The sequence below is a fragment of the Triturus cristatus genome, chromosome 9 (assembly GCF_964204655.1).
Source record: "Triturus cristatus chromosome 9, aTriCri1.1, whole genome shotgun sequence".
NCBI classification, from domain to species: Eukaryota; Metazoa; Chordata; class Amphibia; order Caudata; family Salamandridae; genus Triturus; species Triturus cristatus.
The window spans coordinates 1,132,816,334-1,132,830,818 of record NC_140592.1 but is presented as its reverse complement, the minus strand read 5'-3'; the positions used below and the strand labels follow the sequence as shown (position 1 = coordinate 1,132,830,818).

The 14,485-nt window shown below is 47.3% G+C and overlaps 1 protein-coding gene across 2 annotated transcripts in view; it reads right to left on the bottom strand.

Annotated features, from left to right (window-relative positions):
* The window catches only part of PRPF39 (pre-mRNA processing factor 39), a 487,671-nt gene that overhangs the window by 113,802 nt on the left and 359,384 nt on the right, over positions 1-14,485 (bottom strand). For both annotated transcript variants that reach the window (XM_085627039.1, XM_085627040.1), the window contains one exon: positions 5,669-5,853. In XM_085627039.1, the coding sequence (XP_085483165.1) occupies positions 5,669-5,853 (185 nt within the window). The remainder of the gene's footprint in view (positions 1-5,668; positions 5,854-14,485) is intronic.

Sequence of the window (14,485 nt, the reverse complement as noted above, 5' to 3'; positions counted from 1 at the left end):
CAGCTCTATTAATTTAACCCCGTCCTGGGAGGGTTAGCTCTTAGCAGAAAGGAGACAGAGGGGCCTATCAGCAACACACGGCGATAATTATCGCTCAGCGCTCTTAGCGTGAGGATAATTATCGCCGGGTAACGTGGATTTTTATCGCTGAGAAAGCGTGCTATTAGCAACGCTTATCTCCTCAGCGATAAAAATCCTCACGCTAAATGCCTAACGTGAGATTATCGCTGGAAACCCAGCGATAATCTCACGTAGTGTGGCGTTAGCTTGATGATAGGGACTCACACACTTAGCCATGATATCCTCCTTCCATAGGATACCCTGGCTAAGTCAGTCCAGAAGCAGCCGTAAGGAAAGTAGCGATAACAGGGGTTATCGCTATTTTTCCTGACGCTATGCTTCATAGCGTGGGGCTTGATGATAGGAGAAATGTCACTTAGCGACATTCACCTGTCAGGTCAAGAACGCCCACTTTGCATCTCATTATAGATGCAAGGCTGGGCGTTGGGAATCCCCACGCTAAAGCAAGGTTTCACGCGTTAGCGTGGCCTTGCTATTAGGCGCTAAAATTATCGCTGCTTTTCGGACGAAAACGACCGCAAAAGCGGCGATAATTTTTTATCGCCAGCTTCTAAATATGCCCCAGAGTTTCTTTTACAATTACACAGGCAGGCACACAATGCCCCACAGGGCTAAAAGGGCTTCAAGTTGCCAAAAGAAAAATGCCAGCCAGCCATGTGTTGTTTAAACAGCCTGCAAATTTCTTGTCTTGACATTAAATATGCTTATAAATAAAGAAGTATTTATTCCTTTGCAATGTTACTTTTCTGTCTTTCTTCCCTTTTATTATCAGTCATGGATCTTTCAAGCAGCCCTAGAACATAATTAAAAGTTCTTTCTATTTATATGTCCTGTTCGAAGTATGCACAGACAAGTGCTGACAATACAGCTTTAGGTGACTGCTTATTTTTATACCTCCTGGGTCATCAAAATAATGAGCTGGCACCCCTAATTATAAAACTGGAAGTTTTTTGCAAGATCAACACATTTATTTTCTCCACCCTGAACCCTGGTTAATGCCATAATAGCAATAGTTTAACATATCTGAAAACCTACACTGCCGTCAATAACCTTCTGAGTTACTTAAAGTGTCTGGGAATGCATCATGCATTCAGACAACTCGCTCCTCATTCTCGCCCTTCACTTTCATGCTCACCCTGCACTCACAGCGATCACAATACACTCACACTGATCACCATGCACTCACACCATTCACCCGCTTACCCTGCCCTCAGTGACCACACTGCACTTGTCACTCGCCCTGAACTCACACCAATCTCCCTTCACTTACCCTGCAGTCACATGAGCACACCGCTCACTCTGCACTGTGATCACTCTGCACTCACTTGCGCTGTTCACCCTGTACCTTACCCTGCAGTCACACAAGCACACTACTCAACCTGCACTCATGCCACTTCACTCACCTGTCCCCCCTCACTGCTAAATCTGGAATCTCACTCAAATAAGCCCGTCATTACCCATAAATTCATTCGTCCCACTCTGCACTTACATCCGCACCCAAATTCATATGGTCACCTCACCCTGCAGTCACTCCTCTTACCCTACTTACCATGGCTCACCGTGCACTCACATGGGTAGTCCTGCCACCCACACAGCGCAGAGGGTTAATATGCCTGCTACAAAGAATGTGTGCCATGTAGATCAAAGAACTGAATGTAAGTAAACAATGAGTATTGCTATTAAAAAAAATGAAATGTTGGCCAGAAAGCTGCTAGAGAGATGAGGTGCATTGTTAGTGAGTGGTAATGAGGGAATTCATGGAGGAGGAGGAAATGGAGCAGGGGCACCAAAACAGACTGTTGCACTGTGTACGGTAAGTGCTAGAGCCAGCCCTGGCTGGAAGTCTTAAACTCCACCTGAAGTTCGGGTCTAGTTGCGCCCCTGTACACCAGTATGGGTATGTCGTGCCCCATCAAGGTTTTTGTCCTAAATTACAAAAGGATACATTTACATGCACTGCAATCCAGCCTTTCAGGGGGCCCCTTGATAGAGGCAGCTCTGTTTTGCCCTGATGGCCTGCAATAATTCCTAAACAGATTCTTGTAAATACAGTTTTGTTTCATTTCTGTTTAATGTGATTGATGTGAGAGAGTCTATTACTATTTGCAGAGAAATGTTTTGTTTCTTTTAACAACCATAACAAATTTTTTAGATCAAAATGGGTCCTCGTCTATGAGATATTGGAAGATATCACAGATATTCTCTGTAAAATTAGTGGGCTCCTGCTTTGTTACAACAGTGAAACCACACATCACTATCTCTGAATATTAGATGTAAACACTTTTAGAATTTACAGTCACTGTTTTGGCTGAAAAGGTCTACAGAAAATTCAGCTGTGAGAGAAAATGCTATCAAAACTCTCTTGCCTTTCAGCACGTCCTATTTATGTGAGATTGGCACTTGTGGTATTAACTAAGTACCGTTCAAGACTGGGTGTGGAGCACAACCTGAGGAGGACAGTAGCAAAAATCCATCCACAGATTGACCGTCTCTGTGGCGAAAAGCAGGCACACCGTCACATTTATGTTGGTGGTGTTATTAATATTCTAGGTCATAGTAAAAACAATTTGCGCACATTTTATCTTGGAAAATGGTGTTTTGAGCTGTGTAATAAGCCTCTGTCATTTCACCACACCCACCTCACAAACCTGCAGTGTCCTAAACACTCTTATTGTGTTGAACATTATTTGGCAGATATGGCCCGTGATACGCACGTGACGGCCAATTGTGTAGTGTGCCAGGTTCCTGAAATTTATGTTAGGTGGTGGGGGGGGCCCCCAACATCTAAAAAGATTCAGCAGGGGGGGCTCAACCTACAAAAGTTTGAAGACCTCTGTCCTAAGCTCAAACACTTCGATCAAAAAGAAAAATGCATGCCAATACCAAACATGGACACTAGATGCAGAATTTGATACCAACATTTTTGCATGAGATGTTAATATTTGAGATCTCCTTCATGTTGGGCTGCATTGATACTGAAAGGTCTTCAAGATGACGGATCAAATGCATGGCAGAGTGCCTGTGTCTGATGTCCAGTTAGAGATTGAAGAGCAGTAATATTGAAATGGACATTACAGTCGAGTTTTACCCCGACAAGAGGTTTATATAACGATAGAAGATGTGCGCAGTAAGGTGGGCAGTTATGCAAGAGCATGCTCAGGGAGGCATATCTCATGAGTGGTCTTTTAAAGTCGGAGGCATATTGGGAATTGTTGCCGGTTCTTTAATGCCTTGCAAAGTGTGCAGGAGCCAAAGCTCTTCACTAGGACAATAGCAGTATCTGGTCGAATCACTGCTAATCTCGCCAGCATTCATCTGGCAGCAATGCAGTGGTCCTACGGTGCCCTTCATTATCTTAACACACAAATGGTGCAGCAAGTGCAGTCCAGTCTTTGATGAAGATTATCCTTGCTAGGTCCAGGGAGCAGCAGGGCAGTCCCTTTGTCTTCTTTCCAGTCCAGCAATGATCTGATGACTTTTTATCTTGAGTGCCACTTTTGTGTCATATTCCCGTTTGTGAGAGAGGACTACTTGTTCATGAGGCAATAGTTCCCATGAGGCAACTCTTCTCCCTTTACATCTCTGCCTGGGGATGGTTTTTTTCTCCGTAGTTTTATATAGCGTTAGCTTAACCAGACGGTATGAGAGCGCTTTGAATGAGCACCAGTTGTGATAAACAAGGACACATTAATTTTTGTTAGGAATGGGGAGATTATGTGATTTGCCCAGAATCACAGGATGTTGAGCGTCATTGCAGAGACTCGAACCTGGTTCCCCAAATTTGAGATTGACCGCCCTAGCTGTTAGGGTATATCTTCTTCCCTGTTGGCCACCAAATTATCCCATCTCTACCTGAATTCAAGATGGTGCAAGCCTTATTCCCTTCTGAGGAGCCCTGGATACATTCATGAGTTTTCCCCAGCATAATAAGCCACTCCTTCTGGAAAACTGGTCCTGCAGCGGGTTTTCCCCTACTTGGGGGAGATGCAGACCTTTATGTTTATACAAAGGAGCAGGTAGGCAAAAGTGTGATCACTATTTGCTTCACTAAGGTGGTCACCTCTTTGAATCTGGGCCATCTGTGGCCACTACCCAGTAGTCATCCTGCTGGAGGTCATACAATCTCCATTCATTACTTCTCTTTCCTCCCTGTTCCTTTGATTGCTTCACACTTCTTAGCAGTGTGCCAGCAAGTTATCGCTGGTGACAAATGGTGCAGCTATACAGGAAAGGCTACCTGAGGTTTGGACTACAAAGTGGTGATTTTCTAAAATCACCTTTCTATTTAAAGTTAACTCATACCGGATCTCAGCAATGAGTCATGTTTAATGTAATGATATATTTGATACCTTGGACCTTTGGTGGCCGCGAAGCACTTTGTGCAGTGTCTAGTGTAACTCCATGCTAGCCAATGGGACTACCAGCCTTGCTGAGGTGAAAAAGGCAATTTCATGTTTTCACTGTCAGGGAAGGTTAAAAACAAAAGGAACATGCCCTTTTTAATATTCAGCACTCGACCTGGTGGGCTAACAAGGCCTTCCTTAGGGGAGGATTATTCATTTTAAACAGAAGAAACTGATTTGGCAAAGGAGGTTATTTTTGCAATGTTGAGTATGCAGTTTTAATGCTTCCCATCTAGGCTGCTGTTACAGGTCTGGAGCAATGTTTCGATCTCGTCACTGCAGTTCTGGCACAATTAAGTGCTGCAGTCCACTAGTGACATATAAATTATCATTCCTTGGTGACTCTGTTACCATATACTAGGGACTTCTATGCAAGTTAAAACGAGCCAATCGTAGACTAGCCAATTGTAGACGTACTTTGGGGTTCAAAGCATATGCACTGGGGCCTGGACAGTAGGGCCTAATGTACTACAGAGTTGAAAAACTAGCAGCATCAGTCCAAACACTTGTGAGTGGTGATCATACAAAAAGACAATTAGTATCACATTTGTTATGACTAATGACAGCCCAAATCTCCGGCACAGATATTTCTTGTGAAAAACACAGATCTTAGAATGCTTGTTGGAGTTCAGTAAGGAAGTAGTAAGGACAGGCCACAGTAGTCGCTTTTATGTAAAAACTACAGACACTGCAAACACGGAGGTACTCAATTTTACTAGGCTCTCAGATGAGTTCCTGGCAAGGCTGAGCACTAGGCCATCATACTGGGCAAAGCATGGGTGCCATATACCCTAATCAAAGCATTGAAAATGCACCCTCTCCCCTGAACCATGCAGAAAACTGCCCACACAACTCTAGAATTGAAAGTGGATGGTGGTGTCAAAGATATCTCAAGACCCGCTCCCAACAACTGCAAGATCCAGCTGGGTGTAAAACATGCTTCCACACATTTTAAGATAATGCCAGACTAATTCATTCAATGTTTATAAACAATTTTGTTTACTTTGGAATTTAGAATGAAGAAATGAACACAAAAATTAGGCAGCTGAAGTTAAAACACAACTCTGGACAGATCAACAATGACACAAACCAGCATTTCTACTGCTATAAAACATTGAAAACTTTTCATTTAAAATGTTTTCTTTGAATTTGCAAATCATTACTAAAATATTCTAAAATCTTACCTGTCCACATCAGAGCCAAAATCCTCAAGGAATTCCACTTTTCGCTGGGAAAATGTAATCCTCATTTCTATAGCCAAGGAACTATATACAACTCTGTCAAAACATGCTGTAATGTTGTTTTCATTTTCTTTGAGATCTCCACTGTACTCAATTTCTAGCATGTTGAGGTATAGTCTAGCATTCTCCTGCAAAAACAAAAAAAAAAAAACACTTTAAAAATTGCAAGAAGCGCAACGTGTGCACTATCCTAAGGTATCAAATCTGTATCTTCAATTCTCCTTAAACAGCAGAGTGCTTTTAGGCTTACAGACATGCCAGCTCAGTAGTTTTACACAAAACTGGTGTTCACAAAACTATGGGCCTCATTTAGAGTTTGGCAGCATTGGAGCATGGCCGTAAACTGGTGGTGATCCCAAACTGCTGAAGTGCTGGGTTTACACTGGCCCGTCTCCAAAGTAGCAACTAAGTCACAATAACAGCCATCACACCCTACTCTGGGTGGGGCAAGTCATTCATTTTCCGTTCCCATGTCTACCATGTGGCATGGTCGGACACAGGCAGAGAAAATACATAATGAACTCATTCACTCTGGGAGTTTGTTTTCAGAGCTGGCACCTTCAACATGGAGCAAGCTCTGCAAACCTTCAGGGGTGTGAAGGGAGCTGTTGTGACAGGCTTTCTCTGCAGCAAAGAAATCCTAGTATGCAGGTGGGGTTCCCTAAATAGAGCAGGTGGTCCACCAGCAGTGGTGGAGGATGACAGTACTCTTTCCCCCCGGTAGACTGTCCACGGAGTGTGAAGGACTCCTCCCGATTGTGAACGCTCATTCGTGTCAAAATCATTCATTCTTCACATCAAGATTGCTTTGCTGACCTAGAACATATGCCCATCATCAACACTTCAGTAAAATACTTGGCTCAAAATCTGGATGGGTACTAAAGTGTTTACACAGGATTTCAACTAAGGGTTTGCAAGCTTGATTGGAGTAAAAAAAAAATAATATATCTATATATCAAATGTTTATGTACCCTTATGGAAGGGGTCAAAGTCTTTACAAACACACTCTGCCAGCCAGTGGTGAGTAGGGTGGACGCAACCATGGCCAGTGTAATATTCGTCACCAGAATGGATTAGATGGGGTTCTTTAGAGGTGCTTCTCATTGAAACAAATGTGAGCAGAGTTTTGGGTCTGCTGAAAGGAGTGTACACCCACAGTAAACCCCATTCAGTAGTAGGTAGATAGAGCCCCTTTATACTAAGTTATGGAGTGGCTAGATGTTGGTGATAGCTGGTAATGATTAATGGAAGCAAGCCTTTTAAGAAATTCTACCAACCTACCCTGTAAAATCTGATCAAGTCTCAATAACATGCACACATGCAGCATTGTGCTGTGGCATGTTTTGTACATGCATGCGATCAATAGTAGGTTTTGTGTTTGCATGGAACATCAGTGAGTCCACAGAAGAATAGGATTTGAACCTTTATTCTGGTCTCGTTCACCAAAACTGTAGTTGATCTGTGGGCTCAGAGATATTAGCCAGCCTGTCCTTGTAGAATCACCTTACCTGGCTATCCACAGCAACCAACCATTCTCCATAATCAGGTTGCAACTAGGTGCATAGTGGCTCAAGAGGTTTGGCTTGAATAAATAATTTATTTATTTATAATTGAATTTGTATGGCGCAACAGCTACCCAAAAAGGGTTTCCCGGCGCCTGGACGGACTGAGTGCAGAGTGGTAAGAGCGAGAAGGGATTACTGGTTGAACAGCCAGGTCTTTAGGGATCTGCGGAAGCTAGTGTAAATGGTTTCTTTATGGATATCAGGAGGAAGAGTGTTCCAGAGGGTGGGGCCGAGATGAGAAAAGGACCTTCCACCCATCCTGGCGAGTTTGAACCTAGGAACCGTACATTTTTCAAGAGTTAAGGATCGAAGATGGCGTGTGGGAACAAATGGGCAAACAAGAGATTGCAGATAGTGTGGTGCTGAACCCCATTTGATCTTAAACATTAAGCTCAGGGCTTTGAACTCTATACGGTTTTCAACTCTGAGCCAATGTAGATCACGGAGATAGCCAGAGATACGAGTGGTTCTAGGAACTCTGCAAAGTAGTCTAGCTGCAGAGTTCTGTACCAGCTGCAGTCTGCGGGTCACGGCCTTATTAGCACCTAGAAAAAGGACATTACCGTAGTCCAACTGTGAGGTGATAAGGACATGGACCACTGTTTTTTGGGTGGCTGTTGGTAGCATCCAGATGATCTTTCTAAGCCATTTTATGATGGTGAAACATATGGCTGTGACACTGACTGCTTGATGATGCCAGGACAAAGAATCATCAATATACACACCTATGTTACGAACATGGCTGGATGGCCGCGGGAGGGCACCCATCTCGGTAGGCCAATGAAGCGGGCCCCAGAGATCTTTCTCCTTACCAAGGATTAAGACCTCGGTTTTATTACCGTTAAGTTTCAAGTGATTTTGGTTCATCCATGTAGCGATTCTCCCGAGACCCAATTGTAGGCAAGCCGGGGTCTGTGTGAGAAAGAGAGAAAATGATCTGAGAATCGACAGCATAGGTAAAGAGTGTCAGGCCAGCCTGTTCAGCGATGTCCGCTAAAGGCCTGACGTATAGATTGAAAAGCAGTGGACTGAGTATGGAGCCCTGGGGTACCCCATGAGGTGATGGGTGGATGTTGGAGCTGTCCGTAACAGAGAAAATCTGAAAAGTACAGCCGTCCAGAAAGGAGATGATCCAGTCCAGGGCTGAGCCACAGATGCCCAGGGATCTCAGTGAGTTGATTAGTATGGGATGGGAGATTGTGTTGAACGCCGCGCTGAGGTCCAACAGTAGGAGCGCGACAGTCTACCCACCATCAAGATGATGGCGTAACCTCTCTGTGACCCCCAACAAAGTAGTTTATGTGGAAAAGTTGATCCTAAACCCGGATTGGGAGGGGTGGAGAATTTTGTTCAATTCAACAAACTGAGAAAAATGAGAGTGAATGTGACTCAAGGATTTTGGAGAAAACTGGCAGAAGGGAGATCAGTCTGTATTTTGAGAGAGTGGCAGGGTCGGCAGTAGGCTTTTTTTTTTTTTTTTTTTAGAAGAGGGGTCACCATAGCATGTTTCCACTGAGACGGAACTATAGACTCTCGTAGTGAAGAATTTAAAACATTCAGGATGACGTGCAAATGGGAGGGATCCAATTGTTTGAGTATAGAGGGAGGTAATGGGTCATTAGGAGAGCCGGACTTAACTTTGTTTAAAATAATAGTTAAAGAATCCATATTGAGAAGTGGCCAGGAGTCTAAAAGAGGGGCCATGGTGAGACTCAGTAGAGTTCAGCAAGAGATGGGTCATTCATGCAGGGGGGGGGAGCACTGTCGGTGTAGTGGTTGCGGATTGTGCCTGCAGGGGACTGCTTGAATGTGAGTTGGCAATCTCAAGATGAATCTTCTCGATCTTATGCTTGAGAAAGTGAGCAAGGTCTTCGCACTGGCATTTGTTCAAAGGAAGGGGATTTGCTAGGGTCTCAGACCCAGCAAGCTTTTTAACTAAGCCGAAAAGTGTCTTAGAGCAGTTAGCGGCATCTGTGATGGTATTAGAAACAAAACGGGCTTTGGTAGATTTACAAAGGTTGTGGTAAAAAATGTTTGCTTTTATATAGGCGACTTTAAGATCGGGCGCATAGTCTCTACTCCATTTACGTTCTAGTGATTTGCATCTAGATTTTTCAGTTTTTAGAGTGTCGTTGAACCATGGGGCAGGGGGACAGTGGTTTGTAAGTTTTTTCTTTGTTAGGGGAAGACAGGAATCTATGGCACTTGAGAGCCAGCTATGTATGTTTTTGGAGAGTGAATCGACCTTTGAGTCAGATGTGGGTGCGTTAGATCGTAGGTCATTGTTAAGAGCATTAAAGTCAAGTTTTTTTCAGTCTCTTTTACATGTCTTGAGAGAAGGGAATAAAGGAAGTCGAGGTAAGAGGAAGAGTAACATTAAACCTAGATAAGAAGTAGTCGGACCAGTGGATGGGCATTGCTGGGGCGCAATGAAAGCCAGAGAGGCTGGAAAAGATGGGGTCAAGAAAGTGGCCTGCTTGGTGTGTGGGTCCAGAGTTATGTAGGTTGAAGTTCATAGCAGCAAGGTCAGAGATGAAGTTACTACAAGTGGAGTTTGAGAGATCATCCAGATGTAAATTTAGATCGCCTAGCAGCGAAAAGTTATTAGAGCTCATAATTAAAGGGGTAAGAAGGCCCGGCAGGGATGTCGATAAATTAAAAGGCATGAAAAAGTACATTTGGGGTTTAATGTTAATTTAAACAGAGTGGCTTCACAATTTGGAATATCCACTGTATCAAATTTGCATTGAAGATAGTTATTGTAAATGATAGCTATACCACCACCAGATGTAGTAGTTCTGTCCCTCCTAACAATGACAATTAGGTGGTAACGCCGCTGCAACATCAGGACCCGAGTTCTCGTGGAGCCAGGTCTCCATAAGAAAAAGAGCATCAGGTTGTTCCTCAAGGAGGAGGTCAAAAATATCCATTTTGTGTTAGGGGAGTGAGCGGCAGTTTAAACTGAGAAATGTAAAAACATTTGTGGGGGGAGATGTCAAACGAGTGTTTCACCTATTTCCTGATGACGTGTGGGCGCTTGACTGGAAGTTGACTGAAGAGAAATTGCAACCAGGACAAGTTTCTTTAGCTAAATTAGTAGCTAAGGCCCGAGTGCAGTCAGGTGCAATTTTGGGGCCAAGGGCTAGAAGTTGCTCTGATGAGAACGTCAATCTTTTGAGGGGATTAGGACCAGGGGTTGTGGCCCCTAGCCCCGGTCGACCGTGGACTGGCGCAGACAGGCTTGCCTTCGACGTGCCGCTGCGCGAAGCGTATGGCATGAAAATATAAACCTTAGATGAACAAGTTACTTACCTTCGGTAATGATGTATCTGTAAGAAACATTAGTTAGTTAGATTCCTCACCGTAGAATATCCCCAGGCGTCAGACTGGATCCGGAAGATTTTTGTAGCAATACCCCTTGAGCATCGCTAGGCGTCGTCTGCAGCTCTGCGTCCGTCGTTGGCGTCGTGCGCCGGAATGACGTCGGAATACTTAGACGCCGCCCTCGCGCGCTGTCAGTTCTTGTACATAGCTTGACGCGCCTGGAACGCAGAGCAATGCAAGAGACCGACACTGGTGCCAAAAAATCTAGGGCCCTGAAAGGATAGCCTTAACCCTAGATGTTGGTTCGCAGAACGGGGAGGATGGGTGGGTCGGTGAGGAATCTAACTAATGTTTCTTACAGATACATCGTTACCGAAGGTAAGTAACTTGTTCATCTGAAAGAAACACGTTAGTTAGATTCCTCACCTTAGAATAGATGCCCAAGCAATACCAACCCCGGTGGTGGGTCTGCGAACCAAGATCAAACCAGAAAGTCCTGGAGGACAGAACGGCCAAAGAAGCCATCCCTCCGGACTTGGCTGTCTAGGCAATAGTGCCTGGCAAACGTGTGCAGCGAAGCCCACGTCGCCGCCTGACAGATGTCCTGCAAAGGGACTCCCCGTCCCAAAGCAGTAGTAGACGCTGTGGCCCGAGTAGAATGGGCTCACAGCTCAACAGGAGGGACCTTTTTTGCCAAGGAATAACACGTTTTTATACACAAAACGACCCACCGGGAGATGGTCCGTTTGTGCACAGCTTTCCCCTTCTTAGCACCCACGTAGCCAACGAAAAGCTGGTCGTCCACCCGGAACTGTTTCGTGCGGTCCAAATAAAAGGAGAGCGCACGTTTTGGGTCCAGACGGTGGAGCCACTCTTCCTCTTTGGAAGGAGGCGGAAAGAAGGTGGGCAAGGTGACAGATTGCCCAAGATGAAAGGGGGTCCCCACTTTCGGTAGAAAGGAAGGACGAGGCCGAAGGACAACCTTGTCCGGATGAACAGATAGAAAAGGAGGCTTGGACCATAGAGCCTGGAGCTCACTCACCCGTCTAGCCGAGGTGATGGCTACCTGGAAAGCAGTCTTAAGAGTCAGAAGACGAAGAGGGCAATTGTGAAGAGGCTCAAAGGGAGCACACATCAGAAATGTTAAAACAAGATTCAAGTCCCACTGAGGCATTACGAAAGGGACAGGAGGGAACGTGTGAGTAATGCCTTTAAGAAAGCGTGACACTACAGGGGACTTGAAAAGAGAGGGCTGATCGGGAAGCCGTAAGAAGGCAGAGATGGCAGCAAGATAACCTTTCAAGGTTCCCAGGGCAGAGCCCTGCTGGGCCAAAGAAAGAAGAAAGAGGAGAACCTCAGAAAGAGGGGCGGAAAGGGGATCCACAGCCTTTGCTGTGCACCATGCCACAAATTTGTTCCACCGGCAGGCGTATACCGTCTTTGTGGAGGGACGCCTGGCTGCCAGAATGATATCACAGACTTCAGGAGGCAAGTCAAATGGCATCAACTGCCGACGCTCAATCTCCACGCATGGAGGTGGAGGCTGGACAGGTTCGGGTGGAGGACCGTCCCCTGCTGCTGCGACAGAAGATCCTCCCGAAGGGGCAGACGTATCGGAGGATCTGTCAACATACTCAGTAGCTCGGGATACCAGTACCTTCGTGCCCAATCCGGAGCCACCAAGATGACTTGGGCCCGGTCGCGCCTGATCTTTTTCAGCACTCTGGGCAGAAGTGGTATAGGCGGAAAGGCGTACAACAGACCGCAACTCCACTCGCGACGAAAAGCGTCGCCGAGCGAGTGCCGCCTTGGAAATTCCAACGCGAGAACTGCTGACATTGCGCGTTCTCGTCGGTGGCGAATTTATCTAACCAAGGCTCTCCCCACTGCTGAAAGAGACCTTGCGCCACCTCGGAGTTCAGACGCCATTCGTGATCCATCATGCACCGGCGGCTGAGTTCGTCTGCTCTGGCGTTCAGAGAGCCCGCCAGATGTTGAACCACCAGGGTGATGCCCTGGTGTTCCAGCCATGTCCAGAGGCGCAGAGCCTCCTGACAAAGGGTCCACGACCCCACCCCGCCCTGTTTGTTGCAATACCACATGGCGGTGGTGTTGTCCGTGAACACCTGCACGACACTTCCCCGGACAGAGGGAAGGAAGGCTTTCAGTACAAGTCGGATCGCTCTCAGCTCCAACAAGTTGATGTGGAGGCGAGACTCCGCCGGAGACCAGAGGCCTCTGATCTCCGCCTCTCCCATGTGGCCACGCATCCGTCACCACGACATGCTCCGGTAGGGGTAGGGAGAGGCTCTTGCCCGTGACCCAATCGCGGTCCGTGAGCCACCACTGCAACTGCTGTGCAGTGCCCTCCGAGATCAAGACATGGTCGGACAGGTTGCCGTGATGCTGGGCCCACTGAAACTTCAGGTCCCACTGCAGAGCCCGCATGCGCCGCCTGGCGTGATGCACTAGTAGGATGCAGGAGACCATCAGCCCCAGAAGCCGCAACACTAGCCTGACCGAAACCCAGGATAGAGGCCGAAAGATGGGAATCAGGGCCTGTATATCCCAGACCCGCTGTTCCGGTGGATGAACCCGGAACTGCGCCAAATCGAGAACCGCTCCGATTAAGAGGAGCTTCTGAGAGGGGCTCAGGTGTGACTTCGGCACGTTGATGGAAAACCCCAGCAAATGCAGGCGATCCGCCGTAGTCTGGAGGTGGGAGACGACTGCCTGGGGCGAGCCCGCCTTCAACAACCAGTCATCGAGATAGGGGAAGACTGCACCCCTGATCTGCGCAGATGAGCTGCGACCACCGCCATCACTTTCGTTAACACCCGAGGGGCACTGGTAAGGCCGAAGGGGAGCACGGTGAACTGAAAGTGCTCCTGACCCACCGTGAACCGCAGGTAACGCCGGTAGGCCGGCAGGACGGGGATATGGAAATATGCGTCCTGCAAGTCCTACGCTCCCATCCAGTCTCCAGGGTCTAGGGCAGCTAGACCCTGAGCCAAAGTCAACATTTTGAACCGTTCCTTCCGGAGGAAGGCATTGACGTTCCTGAGGTCCAAGATAGGGCGTAGGCCCCCTTTGCCCTTCTTGGGAACCAGAAAGTAGTGGGAATAACAACCACGACCTACTTCTGGGCTCGGAACGCGCTCGACGGCCTCTTTGGCCAAGAGGGTCAAAACTTCCTCTTGCAGAAGATTCAAATGATCCTCCGAGATACGGTGGTGCTGCGGTGGCATGGCTGGAGGGGTCGTCTCGAAGGGGAGGGAGTAGCCCCTTCGGACGATTTGCAGCACCCACCTGTCCGAAGTAATGGTACGCCAGTGGAGCAGGTGATGGCGAACCCGGCCTCCCACTGGCGAGGAATGGGCCTGAAAGCTCGGACTAGGAAGGCTTTGAGGCAGATGCTGCCGGGGTGGATGTGGACTGACCGCGTTGTCCTCCAGTACGGCCTCGGCGGAAACCACATCCACGTGCAGGCTGGTTCTGCGGCCGGTGGCTAGGCGGACGTGAGGAGGTGCCCCTTCCTTGGCCACGAAAGGAGCGTAAAGCGGAAGTTTGTGGCCACGGGGCCGAGAGGCCCAAGCACTTGAAGCAAGCCAGCGCACTGTCCGCTTTCTCACCAAAAAGGCGAGTGCCATCAAAAGGCGTGTCCATGAGAGTGCTCTGGACATCCCCTGAAAAGGACGTGGACCGCAGTCAGGCGTGACGTCGAAGCGCCACCGTGGTAGAAATCGCCCTACCCAGCGAGTCCGTAGTGTCGAGTCCACATCGGATTGCATGGCGCGCTGCATCTCTCCCATCGGCCAGAGCTGAGGAAAGCTGTGCCCGGGCCTCCTCCGGGCACAGGGGCAGCACGTCT